Here is a 24,942-nt window from a genome sequence, read left to right as displayed (position 1 = left end):
AAGAGCCGCCATGACACTGTTGAAATTCTCGAGTAGCCAGACCCACATCACGTGTTCATCCAATCAGCTGCTGGTCAGGGGCGTGGAGCATCAACTATGGCTGTATGACGTCGCGACACCATGCTTCAGTTGTGTCAGACATATGGATCTGTACCGTCAGGCGCGCTAGCGCGGCCACTCGCAAAACAGACAGCCAGACAACCTCTGCTACCGCCAATGTTTTTTTCCACATTTAAAAAAAAAATTTAATATTAATTTTCACCTTCGTTTTTTAAAAACTATTCGAATATATATTCGAATTTAGAATATTCGTTGACAGCCCTAGTGGGGATGAAGGAATAGCCCAGCCATGGTCCTCAATCGGAAAAGGGTGGCTTGCCCACTTCAGGTTGGTGGAGAGTGCCTGCCTGGAGGAGTTTAAGTATCTAGGGGTCTTGTTCACGAGTGAGGGAAGGATGGAACGGGAGATTGACAGACGGATCGGTGCAGCTTCTGCAGTAATGCGGTCGATGTATCGGTCTGTCGTGGTGAAGAAAGAGCTGAGCCGCAAGGCGAAGCTCTCGATTTACCGGTCAGTCTACGTTCCTACTCTCACCTATGGTCATGAGTTTTGGGTCATGACCGAAAGGACAAGATCCCGGATACAGGCGGCCGAAATGAGCTTTCTCCACAGGGTGGCTGGGCGATCCCTTAGAGATAGGGTGAGATGCTCAGAGTAGAGCCGCTGCTCCTCCACATCGAGAGGGGTCAGCTGAGGTGGCTTGGGCATCTGTTTCGGATGCCTCCGGAACGCCTTCCTGGGAAGGTGTTTCCGGTCCCGTCCCACCGGGAGGAGACCCCGGGGAACACCTAGGACACGCTGGAGGGACTATGTCTCCTGGCTGGCCTGGGAACGCCTCAGTGTCTAGGGAGAGGGAAGTCTGGGCATCTCTGCTTAGACTGCTGCCCCCGCAACCCGGCCCCGGATAAGCGGAAGATGATGATGATCACTTGGACATCCATAACTTAATGATGGCAAATTTGATTTAAAATAAGAAGTTATGTGGATGGGACAAGAAAACATTGGTAGAGACATTAAACATTATAGAAACATATTTCTTCTCTTCTTGATTTTAATCAAGTGGGTTTAAAGGGTATGTGGGCTCACCCTAAATGTCTTTTATGTTCTTTTTGAGGCAAGTAACATTGATCCCGGCTTGAGAGCACCTGTTGTTCCGGAAGGCGCTTTGTTTTCGCTCTGCGTGGCTTATGTAAGACTTTTAACCAAGTTAACAACGTGTGTGTCTGCAGAGGCGCTGCAGTATTGGGTCCTTATGAAGGTCTTCCAAAAGGATTAGTTACATTTATTGTTTTTAAGGGAGGGAGGGAGTGACAAGGGGATTGTGTTTTAGTGAGACAAAAAAATTATTGTAAATGTGAAACAAATTTCCTTAAGTATCACGCCTTTGACAAGATAAGGTTTAAGATCCCTGGTTTAAACATTTAAACTAAATTGGGATCATTTACATTTCGAAAAAATCCACTGACACAAAATTACTGTTTGTTTTTCTTCACAAAATGTAAAAAAGTGCATACTTTGCAGTTATCACAAAATGTTATCTACAAGCTTGGTTATGCAAGCTGTGTAATTTGAAGAATACCAGAGAGGAGGAGGCACATTCTATGCAAGTTTGGGGGAAGACATTTTGTGACACAGATTGCAAAAACATCTGTGCATGGGTCTTCTCCCTGTCCCCCTTCTTAGGCTGCTCAGGACGATGCTCTGATTCTTTGGTCTGTTTTGTGTGGAATAGTGCATTAATTGATGATAGACCCTGCTTTAATGAAGATGATTACTGATAGATAGCCCATAAGGTGCAATGCTTCTTCCGTCTGCCTAGTCAATCTACTGTATACTGTGGCCTTCCCCCCTCTCGCCCACAAAGCTCTTCTTGGAAGTACAGCAAATTATCTGTTTACTCTGTTTGAAAAACAGACAGGACAGCAGTCTTCTATGGCTGGCAATACTTTGACCCAATGAGATTGAGAGTAAATATTGTAAAATGGGTGTAAATTTAAGGTAATGTAATGAAAGTAAGTAATTTAGTAATGCTACAGGTTCAATGTTTAACTGCTACGAAGGGACCTACCTTCAGGACCAAAATGTTGATGGCAGGAAACCCAGCTGGCTTATCTATTATTGCTGTAAACATAAATAGGGCAGTTTTGCAGAGTTGGTCAAACTGTTGTGCCAGTAACCAGCACAGCCTTCTTCCTCTGGAGTATTTGCATAAGAAATTGATAAATGTAATACTAATTTCTCAATGACTGAGAAATGAATGACAGTATCTGTGGGGAAGAAATTATTTCCCTAGTTATATCCCTATAGCTAGTTATGTCCCTAGTTGATATTGTCTGCGAATGTCTGATGGCCACAAATGCACAAAAATTGCAAAACCCATTTTTTTGGGGGTGGCTGTAAAGGCTACATGCTAAATATAAGATGACTAAATCATATTTTCATCATTTCCCTTGAACATTTTCAACGTTTTCGCTACTCCTCAATGCAGACAGCATTTTTCCAACAGTTTTGTTAAACCAGTAGCCATTTAGCAAAGTGGATGTAGGCAATGATGTAGCATTAACAGGCATCACATCTATTAAATGCAACAATTTAGGCTAGAGTTCACAATAGCTTGCCAGAAACCTAGTTAGTCAGCTAGCGAACCAGCTGGTAATATCAACCATGTGTACAGTTGTGCTCAAAAGTTTGCATACCCTTGGAGAATTGGTAATATATGTACCAGTTGTAAATGAAACATGAGTGAGCAGGCAAAACACATCTCTTTTATTTCTTATGAGATTCACATTTAACTGTAGGTCATAATCATAAAACATATTTCACAATTTCTGCCGGAGTATGCAAACTTATGAGCACTGTACTTACTGTGTACATACTTAAGACTTCCGATTTACACACTACTAACCCTATGTATGCTCGACGTAAATCTCACACATAACAGAACCTTCACACACTTGCGTGCTGACCCCACACTCACGCGCACGTGCACACACTTTTGCGCTCATTGTAAACGCTGCATCTCCAATTCTTCTTGAACCTCTACAACCCGTATCCTCATGTACCCTAAACAATCCTTGCCATTTGTAGACCTGTGTAATCTTTTGTATTTTTATCATATTAATTTGCCTCTATTTCACTGTCAATCTAAATATGTTGTTAACCAAGCGTCTGACCAATACGAATCCATTTTGAGACTTGACCTGGAGGGCAGATGAATTAAAAACAAACCGGTTCCGTCAGAGCGGGATGTATGTTCTTAAAGCACGTTGGTGGTTATCGTGGGAAAATATCAGGTGAGGGAGGGTGGTTGTTGTAGGAGAGAAAGGGTGAGACAACCCAAATATGGCAGCTCTCCTAAGGTCAGGAACACGGCTGTGGGTGCTCTGGTTTCCCCAGTCAAGTGCAGCCGGCACCAGGCAGACTGCTACTGTTTCTGGACAGCCTGCCGCCCCAAGGATCCCTGAGAGCTCGGGTCAGGTCATTTATAGTCATCATAAACTCCACGAACAGACAGCCATGTGTCACTTCTCCTAAACACCATGATATGTGTTACATTATACTGACTTCAAGTCACTGCTAATTGTGACTGTGTCTGTATGTCCTGTTATCTGGATGGTTTAGAAGACTCAGCATAGCTATGGTTCAGAAGGACAGGTTATCCCTGTCTGGTTTTAGACTTGGTTTAGGTTTACTGGAGAGCTTTATTTTTGTTTCACTCCCAAAGAAGGGAAATTATTTTGAGCATTTGTGTTGTTTAGTCAAGTTCCCATAATAGTCTCAGACATTCCATCCCTCTGGTTGAACCCTGTTTGGTAAATATCTGCCCAGTGACAGACTGAATACAGGGCTGTGAAAAATGGTTTGCCCTCTGTCTGATTTGAAGCATTGTTGCACATTTTTCACTTTGAATTTCTTTCAGGTGGATTGTAGTAACGTATAGAGGAAGTCTGCGAGAGAGAAGTACACTAGATGTTTTACTGTTCCTTATTTCTCCATAGTCTCTATATTAGGCTTGATGGGTTATTAAGCACACTGTGGAATTATGGATTTATTGTAAAACCATAAATGTAACTGCTGCAGTTTTGAAAAGAGCATTGTGGAAGTTTAAGGAAAAGACTTCAAACACTTGTTTGTTACAGTAATGTGCTTTTTGTATATCTGATTGATCGTCAATTTGTTCCCAGTAATGGATGGACTGTCGTTGTTAGTTGTAGCCTTAATATTTTATGTTGGTATCACCTGTAACCTACAAGATCACATTCAGTGTGCCGATCCCAAATCCTTTTATTTTGACAATGGGGTGACCTAAAGAGCATGCCTGTCTCCAGCTGCTAAGCTTCATATAATAAAAGCAGCCTTGTTGGTTTTCTAACTCCACACATCGCTGGCATTTTGCAAGCATACTTTTCAAAGTCCTTGGGGGACTTGTCTGACCAACAATAATTTTGAGTGGAAATAACAGGCTGCTAGATTTATTCTGTCCAAAAACATTTACATTATTTTTATTAACTCTGTCCAAGGATCTTTTATGTTTATTCAATCTGGTGTTTGCTGAGGGCATTTGTAGAAACCTTAGTTCAACTTGATCTCTTAGTAGCTAAAGCAAAATACCACCAGTCTTTTCTGAGACTGTTTTGTCAACAAGTTGTCAAAAACCGAATGATTACCAGTTCGTCAGTCGATACGTCAGTCAGTTAGTTGGTCAGCCAGCCAGTAAGAGGTCCTGGGGCTGATACACAGGCGGTCTGTCCTTCCAGGCTTTGTATAGAACATTAAGGTATGCAATCAAACACCCACAGGATTGACTGCCAGAACTTCTGAGAAAACAGCTGCACTCTTTTGGTGCCTACAGACCTCACGTGTAGAACTATGTGCAAACATGGGATTTGGGAGAGTTTAATTTTTGAAGCAGAACACCTCTTCCTTATTTGGAGCAAGACACCTCCTCTTTCTTTCTCAAACCTGTCCTCCACCTCCTCCTTCTCAACGCTGGATGCCGCACTCATCTATTTTCCATTAGTACAGTAGAATTGTCCACTTAGCAATATCTTCTAACTTTCAAAACTGTACCATTAGAGTAGATGAATTCAAGGTTACTTCTCTGAAGGCTATTTTTCTGTAAACGGGCTGGTTATTGTGGGAGCTGTTAGTGTCCGCTGGCGAGGAGGTCTGCTATTCGCACTGTGTCACACGATAACAGTCAGGGGATAATTCAATATAACCTCCTCCTCTCATATGACCTAACTTTTCCATTACTGGCATTCTTGCTCATTGCTTTTTCCCTTCTCTCCTCACCTTCTTTCTATACCTCTATCTCTCTCCCTTCCTCCTCCCTCTTGCCCTCCCTCTATCGTTCATATCTCTGTCTCTCTTACTCCATCCCGCCCTCCTGTAAATAGCCCAGCTAGGCTCCCTGTGGTCAAATGTCCTCCTGCCATGTATATCGATCCCCTTCCTGTAAACACACACAACCCAATGAATCAAGCCCTGTTTTGTCCTCGGCCCCTTGCTCAACTCTCCTGATGGACAGGGAGACTGCATTAACGTTCTGTCTCCCTGGCATAATGGACCATTAGAGAACCTCTCGCTTACATGAGACATAAGGAGAGTTGTTGCCCGTATCATGAGTTAATACATTTAGTGTTTTTATTTAAGGCTGCTGACCATGTGACCATCTGGTCAGGAATAACTCTAGGCCTTTGAGCTGTGTCCTCACATGTTTCACTTCACACTAACCTCATTGTATCACTTGTCTTTTTTTTTTTAGATGGACCTGAAATTACTTCTGATATCTTTGTTGTTCGGAATTATTTGTTACAGCAGTGCTCAACAAGGTAAAATTCTTGGTCTTCTCAAGTTGCATATACAGTTACTTTCCCCTTGTTAAACAGAATCCATCCTTCCCCTTAACCTTAGCGATGTGTCTGTTTCTGTGTTCTGACTACACAGTAGGTCATCTAATCGTAATGTCTTTCTATAAAACATCTTCGTAAACCATGTAGGCATTCATAAAATGCAGAATGGTGACTAAACTGCATGATGTTCCATGTCTGAGTGAACTTGCTGCTGTAATGTCATGATGTCATTAGCCAGAATAAGAAGCAGCTTCACCTAGGTCTCTTGGAGAGTAGTAGCAAGAACCCGGTTACATCCTTGGAAAACTGGAATATTACTTCATGTCTCCGGATACAATTACTCTTTTATTTATCCACATTGTGTCCCAAATTCTAAATTAACACTAAAGCTGATTGTCTGCTTAGTTTGTAAGAGTCTATAATGAGTTTGTTTCATTTTCAACCTGTTTTTTTAATTCCTTTCCAGAAGGGAATGAGTGCATCAAGGCCAATGTCAAGTCCTGTGGCGAATGTATTCAAGTTGGAGCTAAATGTGGATGGTGCACAGACCCAGTAAGTGGATTTGAATGTGTCCATGACATTATTACTACATTAACGCTACACACACTTAACTAAATTCAGTTCAAATGTGAAGGTGTATAATCTAAACTGTCCCTTGGAAGGAAAACACTAGTATTTCAAGCAATATTGTTTATAACTTGTAGAATCTAGTGCAGGTATGGCAATGCAACCCAGTATCTTATCATGGCCACACAATATCGACCTTGGCTGGAAGTTCCACAAAGAAAATTGGCTCAGCTTGATCTCTTTGTGGTGGGTCAGATGCTTGCTAGCTAATTGTGGTGGATACCCAGAGCAGCACTCCCCTCTAAGCACGTTGGTTCAGGGCTAACCTCTTGTTTGAGCGAGCTGTATGAGCCAACTGTAAACTGCTGCAACGAAACATGGCCATCAATACTTAGATACCATGCAATCAGGAGAAAAAGGATTAACATTTTAGAACATCCTTAGCAGTGTAATTGTCCATATGACTGCCGAAGTGTATTTTGTCATGATGTTGAAGAGACTCCTCTGCCCTTCCCCCAGGAGTTTCTGAAGCAGGGTGAGGCCACTTCAACCCGCTGTGATGAGCTAGAGTCTCTAAGGAAGAGAGGGTGCGGTGCTGCTAAGGTAGAAAACCCCCGGGGAAGCCAGAGAGTTCTGAAGAACACCCCTGTGACCAACCGTAACAAGGGAGCAGACAAACTCAAACCAGAAGACATCACACAGATCCAGCCCCAGAAACTCACCCTGAGCCTCAGATCTGGTAGGAACTTAGCTCTGACTGTACATGTCACATCCCAAATGGCATCCTTTCCCCTATTTGTTGCACTACTTTAGGATTTGATGAAAGAATTGTGGCTAATGTTGTGAATAGAGTGCCATTTGGGATGCATTCTTAGTTGACTTAACCATTGTTAAAGCAAAGTTGCTGAGGGTGTTTTTTCTGGTGTTTCCTTGCATTGTCCATGGTATTTCAGGTTTAATATGTTACAGACGCCACCATATTCTTTTAGTGTTTAAGCTTGCTGTTATTGTGTTGTGGAAGGGGACCTCTGCTTGTGCCCTTCCCTATAAAGGAATCTTATTTCATGGGTGAATTCATCAAGATTTGTATGTTCCTGTTACTGTGAATGTGCCAAACACAATACTGTAATAAACGTCTTAACCTCTTTTAGAGGGTTGCTAGTGTACAGTGTTATATTATTGCTTAATTCTTTTGCTATATTTTTGCTGTGTATATATCTTCTCAATTCTTGTTGTTGGGTGCCGTGTCACAAGAATTTAATTGTGCAGGATTCATTGTGCTGGTACATTTGACAAATAAACTTTGACACTGAAACTTGAAACCTTGCCCATCTGTCTGTGTACTACAGGTGAACCCCAGTCTTTCAACCTGAAGTTCAAACGAGCTGAGGATTACCCCATTGACCTTTACTACCTGATGGACTTGTCCTTCTCCATGAAAGACGATCTGGAAAATGTAAAGAACCTGGGAACACAGTTGATGTTGGAGATGGCAAAGATCACGTCCGACTTCCGAATTGGTGAGTATTTGCCTGGTTGTGTGTAGAAGGAGAATGTTCATATTCATTTGATCTTTTGCTCCACAATGTGCCTTCTGCTTTCATTTTGGTTAGGTGCATTATGAATTGTTATTCATATACTAGTACATTTTCCTTATATTCCTATTAACATATATTGTTTATTTTGGTTATAATGCTCTGAAAGTAAGTTAACTGTCTCTTAATACATTTGAGAACTGGAAATCTTCTTGTCTGTTTTTCTAGGTTTTGGGTCCTTTGTTGAGAAGACAGTGATGCCTTATATCAGTACCACCCCAGCCAAGCTGCTGAATCCCTGTACTGGTGACCAGAACTGCACCAGTCCCTTCAGCTATAAAAACGTCCTGAAGTTGACCAGCAATGGAAGGAAGTTTAACACTCTGGTGGGACAACAGCAGATCTCTGGAAACCTGGACTCGCCAGAGGGAGGTTTTGATGCAATCATGCAAGTGGCTGTCTGTGGTGTAAGTAGTTTGTTTTTATTATCATATATTTGTTGAGTTTGCTTTTTAATCCAAGACTAGGCAGGCTTAATATCTGTCCTAGAAACCAACCCATAATGTTCAAACGATGTTTCACTATTGTATCAGGGTTTTATGTTGACATATATGCACTATGAGAAAGACATGTTATAATGCCCCAACATGGTAAGAGTTTGTTGACTACAGGGTGGTGAACTGCGATTCTAAGGAGGTAGCTGGTTGATGTTTTCATGTACTTCATGAGTCTTTTCTAAATCTTTTCATTTTGGTTTCTCTGGTGTTTCTGCAACCAGTGGACTTTTTCCTGTGTGTGGTTTATATTTACAATGGGTTTTGGCCTGTCTCTCTCACCTCCCTTTTCCTTCAGGATGACATTGGCTGGAGAAATGTAACTCGTCTACTGGTGTTCTCCACTGATGCCGGCTTCCACTTTGCTGGAGATGGGAAACTGGGAGGAATTGTTCTGCCTAATGATGGGAAATGCCACCTGGAGAACAACATGTACACAATGAGCCACTACTATGTATGTATTCATAATAAACAATTCAGTGTTATTGTGCATTAGTATGCCTGTATGATCTATACATAAATTAATATGTCTGTATGATAATAAATAATGTGTTGTAAATGTGCACAAAAAAGTATGATAATACATGAAGTAGTGTTATAGTGGATAAGCATTTATGATTATACGTAATGTCGTGTTATAGTGGATTAGTATAATAATACATAATGTGGTGTTATTGTGGATTAGTATAATATTACATAATGTGGTGTTATAGTGGATTCATATGTATGATTATACATAATGTGGTGTTATAGTGGATTAGTATAATAATACATAATGTGGTGTTATAGTGGATTAGTATAATAATACATAATGTGGTGTTATAGTGGATTAGTATTTATGATAACACAATGTGGTGTTATAGTGGATTAGTATTTATTATTATACATAATATGGTGTTATAGTGGATTAGTATTTATTATTATACATAATATGGTGTTATAGTGGATTAGTATTTATTATTATACATAATATGGTGTTATAGTGGATTAGTATTTATGATTATATATAATGTGGTGTTATAGTGGATTAGTATTTATTATTATACATAATATGGTGTTATAGTGGATTAGTATTTATTATTATACATAATGTGGTGTTATAGTGGATTAGTATGTATGATAATGCATAATGTGGTCTTGTTAGTGCGCTAGTATGCAGCTTAGTTGGTATGGTTTTCTGTATATGTATTATGAATAACACATAATACGTACATTTTCTACATCAAAGGTTTAACCTAGTGCCTTTGCTTCCTCATTGTCCCGCTGTCTTTTACAGGACTACCCCTCGATCGCCCACCTGGTTCAGAAACTAAGTGACAACAACATTCAAACCATCTTTGCAGTCACAGAGGAATTCCAGCCTGTTTACAAGGTTAGTCAGCTTTCCCAACACATTGGAAGCACAGATTCTGTGTATGTGGAAGGTTTGGGATTATGATTAGGTTTAGTAGGTTTATGGGGATGAAGTTAGGTTAAGGTGTATAATGCATGTTATTCTTTCCAAGTTTCTATGCTTGTAGAAAGCCAAACCTTTTTAAGAGTGACTTTTACCATTGCTTTGTAGAAGCTGTTCCTTAACAGTAGCATCTCTCAGGATCTGTTGGTATTCCCTTCTGCCCGCTACTGCTTTAAATCTAATAAGCTCTCTATCTTGAGCTTTAAAAATCCCCTTAGTATATCAACATAATTACATTTTTTAAACAATATTTGCCATCTGTCAAACTTAGTTGAACGGCACCTTTGTTTAGTTGATTCCACTATTAGACTTGGATTTCCGTCTACATCCCAAATCAGACCCTATAATGGTCTACTTCTGACCGAACCCACAATAAAAAGAAATACAAATCTGTACCAATGACAATCGCTGCAAACGGGTCTAGATTCAGAACCTTTGTCAAACACAATCAAACTACTTGGCGGTCTAAATGCAAAACAAGAGAAATGTTTTTGATCGGTGCAGTTCTTTAAATGTTCACAGGGTTTGTCTGGATGTGACATGATGTTTAATGTGTCCTCCCTCCTCAGGAGTTAAAGAATCTCATCCCTAAGTCTGCGGTTGGCACACTCTCCGCCAACTCCAGCAATGTTATCAACCTCATTATCGATGCCTACAATGTAAGTATAGATTGGACTGGTTTGTAAATAGAGCAGATGCAAAGCTGCACACTATATCATCCTGCAGTAGAACATGGCTCTTGCAATGCTGGAGTTGTGGGTTAGATTCACTTCTGCACAGTATCTCACTAATCTCTCTTGTATTAAGTGAATTGTAGTAGTCCCATTCACACAGTAGGCAGCTGTAACAGCAGGAAATATCGAAAATGTAGTCCTCATAAGACAATAGAAAAAAAAACAGATAATGTATAGACAGAATCAGAATAAGAAATTCAGAACCAGATTTTTACACTATAAATGCAATAAATCCTATATTATTATTACGCACTCACCGCTCTAAGTTGCTCTGGATAAGAGTGTCTGCTGCACATCTAAAATACAACACTTAATGTTTGGCAAATAACATTATGCCAGTATTCTAGTCATTACATGCTTTTCGCTATTCTTTGTGAATAGTCAAGTGTAGCCTACATTATATTTGGAATATTTAAAGCTAAGTATTTTTATTTGTTTGATAGTCTCTTTCCTCAGAGGTGATTCTGGAGAATAGTAAGCTACCAGATGGAGTGACCATCACATACCAATCACGCTGCAAGAACGGAGTGATTGGGGAGGGAGAAATGGGTAGAAAATGCTCCAACATCTCCATTGGGGACGAGGTGGGGAATCAAAACACCTCACATTTTTAAATTCATTGAATAAGCTATGTACTTTTAGTGTGGCCCTTGCTAGGTGTCACAATATTTATATATTACTTTGTCTACTAAAATGTGGCTATGGACTTCTGTGTGTCTTCTGTATTTGTAGGTATCCTTCACCATTAGCATCACGACTAAACAGTGTCCCAAGATGGGCAAATCAGAGACCATCAAGATCAAACCCCTGGGGTTCACAGAGGAGGTGGAGATTGCTCTGAACTTCATCTGTGAGTGTGACTGTCACAAAGATGGAATCAAAAACAGTGAGATCTGCCACAACGGAAATGGAACATTTGAATGTGGAGCCTGCAGGTTGGTCTGCCTGTTTTCTTCACTGTCAGAAAAAAACAAAAAAAATAACAACAACTGTGTGACTCTACAAAGGCATTATTCAACCCCCTCCTTCCTGATCTCTCAGGTGTAATGACGGCCGTATTGGTAGACAGTGTGAATGCAGCACCAATGAGGTGACCAGTGAAGACCTGGATAAGAACTGCCGTAAAGACAACGGTACTGACATCTGCAGTAACAACGGAGACTGTGTGTGTGGAACCTGTGAGTGTAAGAAGAGAGAGAACCCAGAAGAACGCTACAGCGGAAAGTTCTGCGAGTGTGACAACTTCAACTGTGACCGTTCCAATAACAAACTCTGTGGAGGTACGTCGGTGGCATACAGTAGTTTATTATTCAGGACGATTAATATCAGTGATTTCCCTGTACGTCATTTCTAGAGTAATATCCTAAGTGAGGGACCTTGTGATTTGTGGCTATAATGAGCCCATTTTCTAATAAATTATGAAACATTGTCTGATATAAAGTTTCAGGTGCCCTTATGGTTTATTGATTTAGACCCTTTAATATATATATAATACTGTTTTATCTTTGCAGGACCTCTGACCCTGTGTTTGTTGTGTTGTGGCAGGACATGGTCGTTGTGAGTGCAGAGTGTGTATCTGTGATACCAACTGGACGGGTAGTGCCTGTGATTGTTCCCTGGGTACCACCACCTGCCTGGCTTCCAACAAACAGATATGTAACGGTCGAGGCACCTGTGAGTGTGGCACCTGCAAATGTACCGACCCCAAGTTCCAGGGCCCCACTTGTGAGATTTGTCCCACCTGTCCAGGAGTCTGCACAGAACACAAGTAAGTTGAACAAACATGTGAATGAATTGCATGTGATCTCTCTTTTTTTTTGTTTTTGTTTTTTTTATATGAAGGAGATAAAAATCTATTTTTGATTTGCTCTTGAAAATATAAATATGTGCATCAAATAAATATAATTACATTTCCCATAATTTTTCTAGGGGAATGGTTGACAGCCTTAGCCTAATGCTCTTAACCTTTTAAATTGGCATCGTTTGGAGTCTTTCCTTTAGATTAAATGGTTTGGCGTGTAAAGCATGCCAACAACTAGCAAGCTCAATTGTGAAAGCCCATCTACTTACTCTTATTGAACCTAGTGTTAATCTATCTTAACAGAATATTGCGCACTAGCCTTCTACTGCTCACGCAATCAGTATATTCTGTTTAGCAGATGAAATTGCTGCACCAAGGGAAAGTTGCTGAATGGCACATGCGCAACCCCAGATTTGCTCCTAAATTTACTGTTATTCGCAAAATAAGCAGATCTAAAAAAAAAATCTATGTTGCTAAGCAAGGTACAATAAACCAATGGAAACTAATGGAAGATTACAAATTGGAAGATAACACTGGCCAGAGAGCTGGTACTGGTACGTTGTACATACAGTGGACATTAAAAAGTCTACACACCCCTGTTAAAATGCCAGGTTTTTGTGATGTAAATGAATGAGACAAAGAAATATAATGTCAGAACCTTTTCCACTTTTAATGTGACCTGTAATGGCCATAATTCCAAAAGGTATGTTTGGTGCAGAAACAACACTGCACATAACCCAAAGAACACCATACCCACAGTGAAGCATGCTGGTGGCAGCATCATGCTTTAGGGCTGTTTTTCTTCAGCTGGAATCTGGGCCTTAGTCAGGGTGGAGGGAATTATGAACAGTTCCAAATACCAGGCAATTTTGGCACAAAACATTCAGGCGTCCGTTAGAAAGATGAAGATGAAGAGGAAGTTCACCTTTCAGCACGCCAACGACCCAGAGCACACATCCAAATCCACAGAAGCTTGGCTTCACCAGAAGATGATTAATGTTTTGGAATGGCCCAGCCAGAGCCCAGACCAGAATCCAATTGAACATCTGTGGGGTGATCTGAAGAGGGCTGTGCACAGGAGATGTCCTCGCAATCTGACAGATTTGGAGCGCTTTTGCAAAGAAGAGTGGGCAAATATTCCCACGTCAAGATGTGCCATGCCAATAGACTCCTACACAAAAAGACTGAGTGCTGTAATAAAATCAAAAGGTGCTTCAACAAAGTATTAGTTTAAGGGTGTGCACACTTATGCAACCAGGTTATTGTGAGTCTTTTATTTTTCCTCCTCAAAGATTTCAGTTTGTTTTCCAATTAAATGGTTCAAGTTATAGGTCACATTAAAGGTGGAAAAAGTTGATTTATGATTTATCTTTGTCTCATTCTTTTACATCACAAGAACCTGGCATTTTTAGTGGGGTGTGTAGACTTTATATATCCACTGTAAAGCACTAATGTTAGCTAGCTAAACTTTTTGTATTTATGTATTAGCTTTTAACCAAAAATGTACACTCATTTTACAGATGTAAAACAAGAATACAAGAAAGCAGTACATTGCAGTAAAAGGTTTGATTATACATTTCAGGAAACTCTTGTTGTCCAGCTAGTGTTTGCCGGACCACATAAGCGGAGCTGGGCCAAGAAGAGCGAATGTCTCTTACTGACTGACTGACTGACTGACTGACTGACTACCTCTTGTTAGATTGCGTAGTGGTTAGAGACCCGGACCTGCAACCAATATGTCCCGCGTTCGAATCTCGTCTCAGTTAAAACACATTATGCATTAGGATTTATTTCGGGTAGACAAAAACGTTGCTGGCTACAACCATCATTAGCTGCGTTATTGTAAGCCTAAAATATAACTGTTCATGGTTATATTGCGACTATTTCTGGTGGATTTTTGAAGTACGTATCCATGCATGCGTTTTGGGTCAAGTTAGACAAAAACTTTGCTGGCTTGAGTAGATACATTGTAGTAAACCTAAAATAATGCTGTTTATATTGCAACTATTTCTGGTGGATTTTCAAAGTACGTATACTTTTTGGGGTAATATAGACTAGATCAAACCTCTTGGGCAATAAAAGAGTAGGGATTTCCACGATTCCCCTAGTTCTTGAAATAGCTTTGCCTGTGTAAAGTTCATATTCAGGCTGACTAGTAGTTGCTCAATTCTTATGACTATTCCAAGTAGTTAGATACTGGCTAACTGCCTAATACGCAGTTGAAATGGCAAGTGGCAAAAGCCATACATTTCATAGATGCTATTTGTGGTGGAGGTAAACTTAATAAGAAATGTTAGTCAGTTTAACACAATGCTTAATGGTATCTAGCGAAATATTAAAACTCGGCATGATGTTAATGCCTGACAGTGATCTAATGTCGAGATGATGTACCGACATCAGGCAAATGTACAGCACCATGGTGTAGTGGTTGAAGGCCCATCCACTCATGTGTGAGTCCTGGGTTCAAATCAAGTGAGTGCAACTGCATTTATCACTTTTAATTGCGGGCTGGATGAACTAGGCTGGCCCGGTTCCTTTTCTGGTTTTTATTCTGTCCCAACTGCTGTTTCATTTGAATTATTAGCCAACTAATTTCCCAGTGTTTTCCTGTGTGTTTTCAAATCCAGCTGGAACTAATATGTCAGCTCCTTACTTGGCTACAAAAATAGAAAAGTGATAGTACTTGTGGTGGAAATTAAGGTTTTCCCATACCCAAACTCATTAATCAAGACAGAGCCCAAGACTACTTCAGAATAATCAGTTTAATATTTCCATGTAGAGTGACACCATCAGTGCAATATTGGTGATAGCTTTGAGGCACAGCCCAATTACAACATTAGTTTCCATTCCTTTCACTCTTATTAGTCAATCTTGGATTTTACCACAATTGTTCCTTATTTCTACTACAGATGAGTAAAAGAGGTTACTTCCCTATTGGTACACTTCCCTTCAGCTGGTGATATCAGCAATGATACAGTGGTCAGAAGCTCAGCCTGTAATATTAATAGCACAAGTGTTAACAGTAAATAGCTAAATTATCATTTATATAATTTATATTTGGGTTAATAGTTAATTCATTATTTTCTGTCACATACTGTAAGGATTATGTTTATTGCTTTGAGCTTGAAGGATGTCTAATTTGGGTGCAATACACTCTATTACTATTGATGGAAATTAGTGCTGTCAAATTATTAAAATAATTAATATTTTAATATTGATTAATTAGTTGCATCCTTTGTAGTTAATCGCGATTCATCATGGTTTTAGAATTTGTTCAAATTTGGCCCTAAATAAACTATTTTCTATTTAATAAATAGTGCCTTATGTTAAAGACATACTGAGTTTTATTGTGAAATATGGACAGCACTTGACTTAAAATTAAATAACTGCAGGAGCTGTCTTTCCAAGTTGGTCCATTACACCATGGGGTCATGGGCCACAGCCCTTAAATTACTCCCCTCAAATTACCCCGACAACTGGCAGCATCTATTTGTAGCTCATGCAAATCCAATCTCTAGTTCTACCATCTCCTATCATTGTGCTCTTGATCAAGACTCCACATACAATACCGCCTATGATATGCTAAAGTTTAAAACAAGTCAGTCACTGTTATGTGGAGAGCTGCTCTGTGTGCTGGAATTTGATCCAATACTTAATCACACCTAACATTAATGTTTAGCTTTGACTAGCAAAAATGTAAAAGTGCTAACTTACCATGCTACAAGCAAGTGGATGTTTGTGCGGGTAGTCTATTAGTGTGACTCTATTATTCTGTATGTACAGTGGGGGGAGCAAGTATTTGATACACTGCCGATTTTGCAGGATTTCCTACTTACAAAGCATGTAGAGGTCAAAAATCCAGAAAATCACATTGTATGATTTTTAAATAATTAATTTGCATTTTATTGCATGACATAAGTATTTGATCACCTACCAACCAGTAAGAATTCCGGCTCTCACAGACCTGTTCGTTTTTCTTTAAGAAGCCCTCCTGTTCTCCACTCATTACCTGTATTAACTGCACCTGTTTGAACTCGTTACCTGTATAAAAGACACCTGTCCACACACTCAATCAAACAGACTCCAACCTCTCCACAATGGCCAAGACCAGAGAGCTGTGTAAGGGCATTAGGGATAAAATTGTAGACCTGCACAAGGCTGGGATGAGCTACAGGACAATAGGCTAGCAGCTTGGTGAGAAGGCAACAACTGTTGGCGCAATTATTCGAAAATGGAAGAAGTTCAAGATGACGGTCAATCTCCCTCGGTCTGGGGCTCCATGAAAGATCTCACCTCGTGGGGCATCAATAATCATGAGGAACGTGAGGGATCAGCCCAGAACTACACGGCAGGACCTGGTCAATGACCTGAAGAGAGCTGGGACTACAGACTCAAAGAAAACCTTTAGTAACACACTACGCCGTCATGGATTAAAATCCTGAAGCGCACGCAAGGTCCCCCTGCTCAAGCCAGCGCATGTCCAGGCCCGTCTGAAGTTTGCCAATGACCATCTGCATGATCCAGAGGAGGAATGGGAGAAGGTCATGTGGTCTGATGAGACAAAAATAGTGCTTTTTGGTCTAAATTCCACTCGCCGTGTTTGGAGGAAGAAGGATGAGTACAACCCCAAGTACACCATCCCAACTGTGAAGCATGGAGGTGGAAACATCATTCTTTGGGGAGGCTTTTCTACAAAGGGGACATGACGACTGCACCGTATTGAGGGGAGGATGGATGGGGCCATGTATCACAAGATCTTGGCCAACAACCTCATTTGAAGATGGGTAGTGGCTGGCTCTTCCAGCATGACAACGACCCGAAACACACAGCCAGGGCAACTAAGGAGTGGCTCCGTAAGAAGCATCTCAAGGTCCTGGAGTGGCCTAGCCAGTCTCCAGACCTGAACCCAATAGAAAATCTTTGGAGGGAGCTGAAAGTCCGTATTGCCCAGCGACAGCCCCGAAACCTGAAGGATCTGGAGAAGGTCTGTATGGAGGAGTGGGCCAAAATCCCTGCTGCAGTCTGTGCAAACCTGGTCAAGAACTACAGGAAACATATGATCTCTGTAATTGCAAACAAAGTTTTCTGTACCAAATATTAAGTTCTGCTTTTCTGATGATCAAAATTTTTTTTATTTATCCTTTATTTTACCAGGGGATGTCCCATTGAGATAATCAAATCTCTTTTACAAGGGAGCCCTGGGGCAACAGTTACACAAATTACACAGAATCACAGAAACAGTCACAACAACAAAATTAATTTACAAAACATATGAAATTATTAAAAATAACATAAAGGGGTTATTTAAAACATGCGCATTGTTCAGATTTGGATTGCCTAAGTAATTGTTTAAAATGTTCAAATACTTGTTCTCCCCACTGTATCTAACATGCTGCTATCCCAAATCTCAAGGTTATTCACATAAACCCAGTTTTCTGATATTAAGAGATGACTTGATATGGGAAATGCAATTCCCTAAAGGAGCTTGAAAGATTAATCAGAAACATCTATTGGTGACAGATTTTAATTAATGTCAAGTATGCCTTTTGAGATTTATGATTTTTGGCTCAGGACAAAAAATAAATAAAGAGCAATATAAATTGTTGTTAAATGAAACTTCTGCCTTTTCCCCCTGAATAGTAGGCTACTTACAGTAGCTGCAAAGTTATTTTCTTTTGAACGGTTCAATTCATGCATCATACTGAAAACATTACAGGAAATGAAGCATACCAGCAATTTACAGAAAATAGTTAGGATTATTCTGTTCAGTCGGCATTGTACCAATAAAATATTTTGCATTTGATGTTCTGTATTAAATATTGCATTATTACAGACGTATTCCCACCACATGAAAGGGAAACATGTAAATTATTGTGATACTGTACCACAAGATCTACTTTATTGTGATACTGTACCACAAGATCTACTTTATTGTGCTACTGTACCACAAGATCTACTTTATTGTGCTACTGTACCATAAGATCTACATTCATGTGCCACTGTACCATAAGATCTAAATGTGCTACTGTACCACAAGATCTACATTAATGTGCTACTGTACCATAAGATCTAAATGTGCTAATGTACCACAAGATCTACATTTGTTGTGCCACTGTACCACAAGATCTACATTAATGTGCTACTGTACCATAAGATCTACATTCATGTGCTACTGTACCATAAGATCTAAATGTGCCACTGTACCACAAGATCTACATTAATGTGCCACTGTACCACAAGATCTACATTAATGTGCTACTGTACCACAAGATCTAAATGTGCTACTGTACCACAGGATCTAAATGTGCTACTGTACCATAAGATCTAAATGTGCCACTGTACCACAAGATCTACATTAATGTGCTACTGTACCACAGGATCTAAATGTGCTACTGTACCACAATATCTAAATGTGCTACTATACCACAAGATCTACATTAATGTGCCACTGTACAACAAGATCTACATTAATGTGCTACTGTACCACAGGATCTAAATGTGCTACTCTACCACAGGATCTAAATGTGCTACTGGACCACAGGATCTAAATGTGCTACTGTACCACAAGATCTAAATGTGCTACTGTACCAAAAGATCTACATTATTGTGCTACTGTACCACAAGATCTATAGTATTGTGCTACTCTACCACAAGATCTACATTATTGTGCTACTGTACCACAATATTTACATTATTGTGCTACTGTACTACAAGATCTACATTATTGTGGTACTGTAGACTACCGTAATATTTGTGGTGTTCCGGTCATACCAAGAATTTGTAAGGTCCTTTGGTATTTTCTGGTGTAAACTTGAGGCCCACATGAATACCACAGGGAAATCATAGAGTACCAAAGGACATTTTTGTAAGGGCACTGTCGTGAGGGAACTGGCAAGTAAAAATGTGGCTTACCATACCTTGTTTATCTTCTTTATATGGAAACTAAAACACTAGAATCCTGACTCTTAAGTTTACAAGACTGAACTTAAACAATAACATGACTGGTCCCCTCATCTTCCCTTACCGAACGAGACCAGAATAGTATTAGCTATTCCAGGGTAGTTTAGGGTGTGGGGGGGTACTATTGTCTTAAGCGAGTATAAGAAGACTGCTATGTCAATGCAAACTGATAGATGGACCGGCAAGGACGTTTCAATTGGAATATCTCAGGCACACATGATTTTGTCAAAACAAAATTGAAACATTAACTTTTTGGTGTATATTTGATGTAAACTGCAGATGTTTTCTGGTCATTTATGATTGTATTTATGTTAAGTAGTGCAGTATCTTATGTATTACAATATAAATACCCTTTAAAACCTCTTGTATATAATGTGAATATAGTGGCTCACCCCTGGCATCTGCTGGATCATTTTGAGATAACGACATGAAAAGCAGTTATGTTATTGGAAAGTTCATCAACTACCCCCCCCCCCACCCCCAATCTTAATCCACTAGCTGGTGCTGCACTGCAGAATTTCACTAGTTCTTTGATTTTTTTGGAATTTAGTTTTAATCAAAATCATGCCCCTTAATGCACATCACCTGAACCAAATGTCCATCAGCTCCCATTAAAGATTCATTGAGTAGGATACTCTTTCAAAACTATATTGTGACAAAATCTGTAACTCGTAATTTTCCCCTTCCAAAAGACTAGTGTATTGAATATGTCAAAATCCAGGCCATTTAAAAATAATGCAAGGAGATGCTCTTAGACCCACACCCGCGTTTGTGGCTCAGAGTCTCATGTCGATTACCTTGTTCTCCACAGGGAGTGTGTTCAATGCAGGGCATTTGGTACAGGGGAGAAGAAGGACACCTGTGAGAGGGACTGTAGCTACTTCAACCTGATTATGGTGAAGCACAGGAACGAGCTCCCTCAGCCGGGACAGGCCTTCCCCCTGATGCACTGCAAGGAAAGGGACGCAGACGACTGCTGGTTCTACTACACCTACGCTGTGAACAACAACACAGAGAAGGAGGTGCATGTGGTGGAAAAGCCAGGTGAGAGCATTTACAGTCTATGATATTGTGACTGTGGAAGAACTGACCAGGTTTTGTAATTCTGATTAGTTAGCATGGTAATTATTTGATCCCCTGCTGATTTTGTACGTTTGCCCACTGACAAAGAAATGATCAGTCTGTTATTTTAATGGTAGGTTTATTTGAACAGTGAGAGACAGAATAGCAACAAAATAATGCATGTCAAAAATGTTATCAATTGAATTCCACAGTGCTGTACCTTTCTGGGCCCCAAATATAATCCCAATCAGGACGTTGTTGTAACTCAGAACTGGTAGGCCCCAAGGTTCCCCCTTCAAGCTATGAAATATCAAACATGTGAAAAGATAATTCAAGGATGGAGGTGTCCAAGACTTGGCATGGTAATAAAACATTGTAACTAATGAGCATTCCAAATGAATGCTGTTCTTTTATTAAAACAACTGACTTAACCAGTAAAAAAAAGACTAACTGAAGGTTTTGGCCACGTGTTCCTTTGTTCCAGACTGCCCTGAGGGCCCTGACATCATCCCCATCGTGGCTGGCGTGGTGGCGGGCATCGTGCTTATTGGCCTGGCCCTGTTGCTTATCTGGAAGCTGCTCATGATTATCCATGACAGGAGGGAGTTCGCCAAGTTTGAGAAGGAGAAGATGAACGCTAAATGGGACACGGTGAGAGAGTTGATAGTACATATAGGCACAGGACCAGGCAGAGATATTTTGTTATGGCAATAATGACATTCTACCCTAAAGACCTATACTTTGTATTCACACTGAGTTTAATTTTAGGATGTTTATTGAGACGTGCAAAATAGGTGTAATACAAATGGCCGCTGCGTGAATCTCATACACGGAGAACAGACTCCAAAAGGAATAAAGAGTTGGACGTTTTGTCCTTTCTCTTGTTCTTTTATGACTACATAAGATGTTGAAACCAAGTGCCTAAATGGGCATGACCCTTTAGGTCATTGCATTGTAAATGCAATAAGTAAAACAAGACGCTTTTAGAATGTATAGGTCCCTGTCTTCCTGAGAGTGGCTGCACTGAATTTTTTTTATTGACAGTGCTCTGCCGCCACTTAGTGGCATGTCATCAGCACTGCAGGTGGAGCTTAAATTCTGGTAAGGCACCAGGGTTTGAAATCCTTGAGCATTCAGTTTCTTCTTATTAATCAGAGCAGCCACATGTTAGAGCCTCTACGGTCTGGTGAAGTAGGCAGGGCACTGAGGCTTCCAGACCCTCTCATTAAGGAGAAGGCGTCCAAAATAAATGAGTGTGTGACAGCGGACAGACCTGACTTCTGTACAAACAGCGGGAATCTTTCCTGCCTTAGATTATTCTCAAATGGAGAAAGTTCAGATTCTGATACAGATATACTCCTTCCTCCAGGGATTGCTTTTTACCCTTCTTTCCCTTATCATTGTTTTGTTCTTTTTCATGTATGTTCTTCATCAATGCTTTCATGTCATTCTGTCTTTTTTCCCCATTCTGATACATCTGTCCCACTCTTTCTACCCTTAGCAAGAGAACCCAATATACAAGAGCCCTATTAATAAGTTCCAGAATCCAAACTATGGACGTAAAGCTGCAGCTCTTTAAGTTTGTATTTACATCCGTGCTGTTTTCCTGCATGGGTTTCCGGCTGGTTTGTTTGTGTTTCACTGTGTTCATTCGTTTACTGTCCATTTACTGTTAACTGTCACTATTTTATCAACATCAGCATTTCTGTGCATTCATTTTGTCACCTCGGGTCTAATATGTCAGTTAAGAAAGGTCTAAATAAAGGAAGATTTAAAATCCACTGTGAATTTGCACTTGTTGTTGGTCAACATTGACTGTCCCCTTAACTAATACATTTGAATATGGTAAGTACTGAAACGCAGTCAGCACATAGAACGAGTGCACCGCAGGCTAACTATAGCACCCATTGTGTTGTATTTGAAGTTGCGTATGATTGAAAATGGCATGTTGTGTCTGTGGTGTTTGTTAACATTCTTTCTAACAGTGTTACTTGGATGACTTATGAATGCTCACTGAAAGTGACACATACACTGCTGCGCGGGTACAGTCGGCGGTGGAGATCATTTCAGGGGCTGTTGTCACATGACTGACGTGTCTTAGTGAAGATCTTTCTAACGTCTTTCTCTTCTTTCTCTTGTGCCTTCCAGGGTGAGAACCCTATCTACAAGAGTGCTGTCACAACAGTGGTGAACCCTAAATATGAAGGCAAATGATGGAGCTTCAGTTCACTGTATGAACACTGTATAAAAAATCAAGTTCCAGGAGAGGAGAGGGGTGGGAGCTGGTGGGCGAGGGATGGGGACAAGGGACAAAGGATTCATTTGCATTTTGTAATTTCGTCTACTTCTCATTATTATAACTTTATATTTGGCCACTATATTTGGTATTTTTACTAACGGTTTTTCTATGCATTGGCTTTAAAAGAAAATGTACAGTTAGTTTATATGTATATACTTTAAAGCTTCCTTTCATTTATTGAAGAACTGTTTGAAATGAAGGTGTTTGCCACAGGACTGGTATTTCCTCGAAGATACATGTTTGTCACAAATGGCACTGTAGTCACCTCATAGTGCCCTTCTGCGGCTCTAGTCAAAAGTAGTGCAACATATAGTCCAATGAATAGTTTCCTATTAGGGATGCATAATTAGACACTACCTGGACACACATAGCTCTCTTACTCTATAGCAGTGCAGGCAGTTATATTAGACCATGAGACAAGTCAGAGCAGATTGTCGGGGAAAGAAAATAATTATTATTAAGTACAGGGCAAATTAACAACCACTAAGCCCAAAAAGAGGTTGTATTTGAAAATAGACATAATTTCATAAGTTGATTACATTGACACACAGATCCCATAATGTCTCTTGAAAATACCCAGCCTAATATCTACTGTGAAGGGCCAAAAGAAATAGTTTGCTGGCTTATTTTAGCTTGTTTTATTCCCTCCTCCCCCATGTATTGACTTGCTATTATTGTGTTATTGAGCTCAGAAAGGACCTGAGACTAAAGCATAAGTTTGCATGTTATCCATCAACCAGGATCGCAAGAATCTGGATTAATCATTCAGGTTATTTTTAAAGATTATCACTTAGAAAGCATATTTGTCATAGAAAATCATTAAATGATTATGGCCTGCTTGTTATAAGGTAAAATGTAATGCAAGAAGAAGCGCTAAGAGCGAATAGATGATACGCATTGATTTTTATATGTGAAATAACTGCATTTGATGAGTACAGGTTAAGTAGAAAAATCTAGATTTTAGATTTCAATTAGGAAAATCAATGACAATGATCTCACAAGACTTATCAACGGGCTATTTAAAGGGATTGAAAACCACTCCTATTAAGGTTATAAAGTAATGTACAGTAAATAACCTGATTACACAATCAATTGTATTTTAATTTTACAAAAACTAATGTTTATTTTTATGTTGTTTTGTTAAATAACATTTCAGTATTGAACCTCAGGTCCTTTTCTGTGCTCATCCCAAGCAAATCCAAATGTATGCCTTCATGACAAAGCCTTATGTTTCATATTTAGCATTGTTAAATTAATCTTGCATCTACAAATGCAAGTTAGCTTGTTTGATAAAAATAAATCACAGGGCTGGGGTTACCCCGCTATCTGTAACAGTGTTTGTGTAAAATCAGTATTAAAGTGAAAGGGCTCTTGGAATTGTTTTAAAATACTAAAATGCTTCAAAATACCACGCTTCTTGTTTTGATGTGCCTTTTATTTCAATATTATGTTCATTTTTCCCAATGCAGTTTTTGAATGTATTTATTAAATAAAGTACAAAAATGTCATGTAAATTACATGTTCTATTCTTTTTATTTTGCTAACTTGTGTTTGGGTAGTCAGTTTAATGAAACATTACTAAACAAAAATATATTCAGTATTTAACATTTTCCACAATACAAACTATATTGTTCTGAAAATAACTACATAGTTCTGAGATCCTTGGAAATCAAATAAAATGTACATGTTTTCCTGAATATTGATATCATAGTGTATACTTTAAAAGATGAAAGTATCAGCTATCACAACCTGAGACAACCTCTCAGTTTAGTTTTGTTTCATTCAGTGCACCGTAAAAGGCATCATGTTCACATTTATTGTCCAAGAAGTGTTCATTCTAATTAGTTGTAACTTATAATAAATGCTATATTGTACATATCTCCAAAATGATTTTTACAGCATTTTATAAGGTGCCAAATCTTCCTTAGCATTTTGCAATGTTTTTCTAAACTCAAAACAGCTATTGTTCTTTCTAAACTTTATAAAGCAGCTATTGTTCTTCTTAGAAAGAGGCAAATAATTCATTTTCCCCTCAGTTCCTCAGCATTTTAGCCATAA

At 39.5% G+C, this 24,942-nt stretch overlaps 1 protein-coding gene across 2 annotated transcripts in view; it reads left to right on the top strand.

Moving 5' to 3' along the window:
* The window catches only part of itgb1a (integrin, beta 1a), a 36,368-nt gene extending 11,975 nt beyond the window's left edge, over positions 1-24,393 (top strand). The window contains exons 2-17 of one of the 2 annotated variants that reach the window (XM_010885619.3): positions 5,829-5,895; positions 6,383-6,468; positions 7,003-7,222; positions 7,833-8,003; positions 8,247-8,485; positions 8,871-9,026; positions 9,849-9,944; positions 10,598-10,687; positions 11,206-11,346; positions 11,495-11,697; positions 11,804-12,042; positions 12,308-12,530; positions 20,335-20,567; positions 21,070-21,236; positions 22,087-22,164; positions 22,734-24,393. In XM_010885619.3, coding sequence (XP_010883921.2) covers positions 5,829-5,895; positions 6,383-6,468; positions 7,003-7,222; positions 7,833-8,003; positions 8,247-8,485; positions 8,871-9,026; positions 9,849-9,944; positions 10,598-10,687; positions 11,206-11,346; positions 11,495-11,697; positions 11,804-12,042; positions 12,308-12,530; positions 20,335-20,567; positions 21,070-21,236; positions 22,087-22,164 — 2,409 coding nt within the window. In that variant the 3' untranslated portion in view covers positions 22,734-24,393. The remainder of the gene's footprint in view (positions 1-5,828; positions 5,896-6,382; positions 6,469-7,002; positions 7,223-7,832; positions 8,004-8,246; positions 8,486-8,870; positions 9,027-9,848; positions 9,945-10,597; positions 10,688-11,205; positions 11,347-11,494; positions 11,698-11,803; positions 12,043-12,307; positions 12,531-20,334; positions 20,568-21,069; positions 21,237-22,086; positions 22,165-22,733) is intronic. The other variant, XM_010885620.4, reaches the window with a different exon arrangement.
* Positions 24,394-24,942: the final 549 nt, after the last annotated feature.

The sequence above is a fragment of the Esox lucius genome, chromosome 21, assembly GCF_011004845.1.
Source record: "Esox lucius isolate fEsoLuc1 chromosome 21, fEsoLuc1.pri, whole genome shotgun sequence".
In the NCBI taxonomy this organism is placed as follows: domain Eukaryota; kingdom Metazoa; phylum Chordata; class Actinopteri; order Esociformes; family Esocidae; genus Esox; species Esox lucius.
The sequence above is the reverse complement of the archived record's forward strand: the minus strand, read 5'-3'. Positions and strand labels throughout refer to the sequence as shown.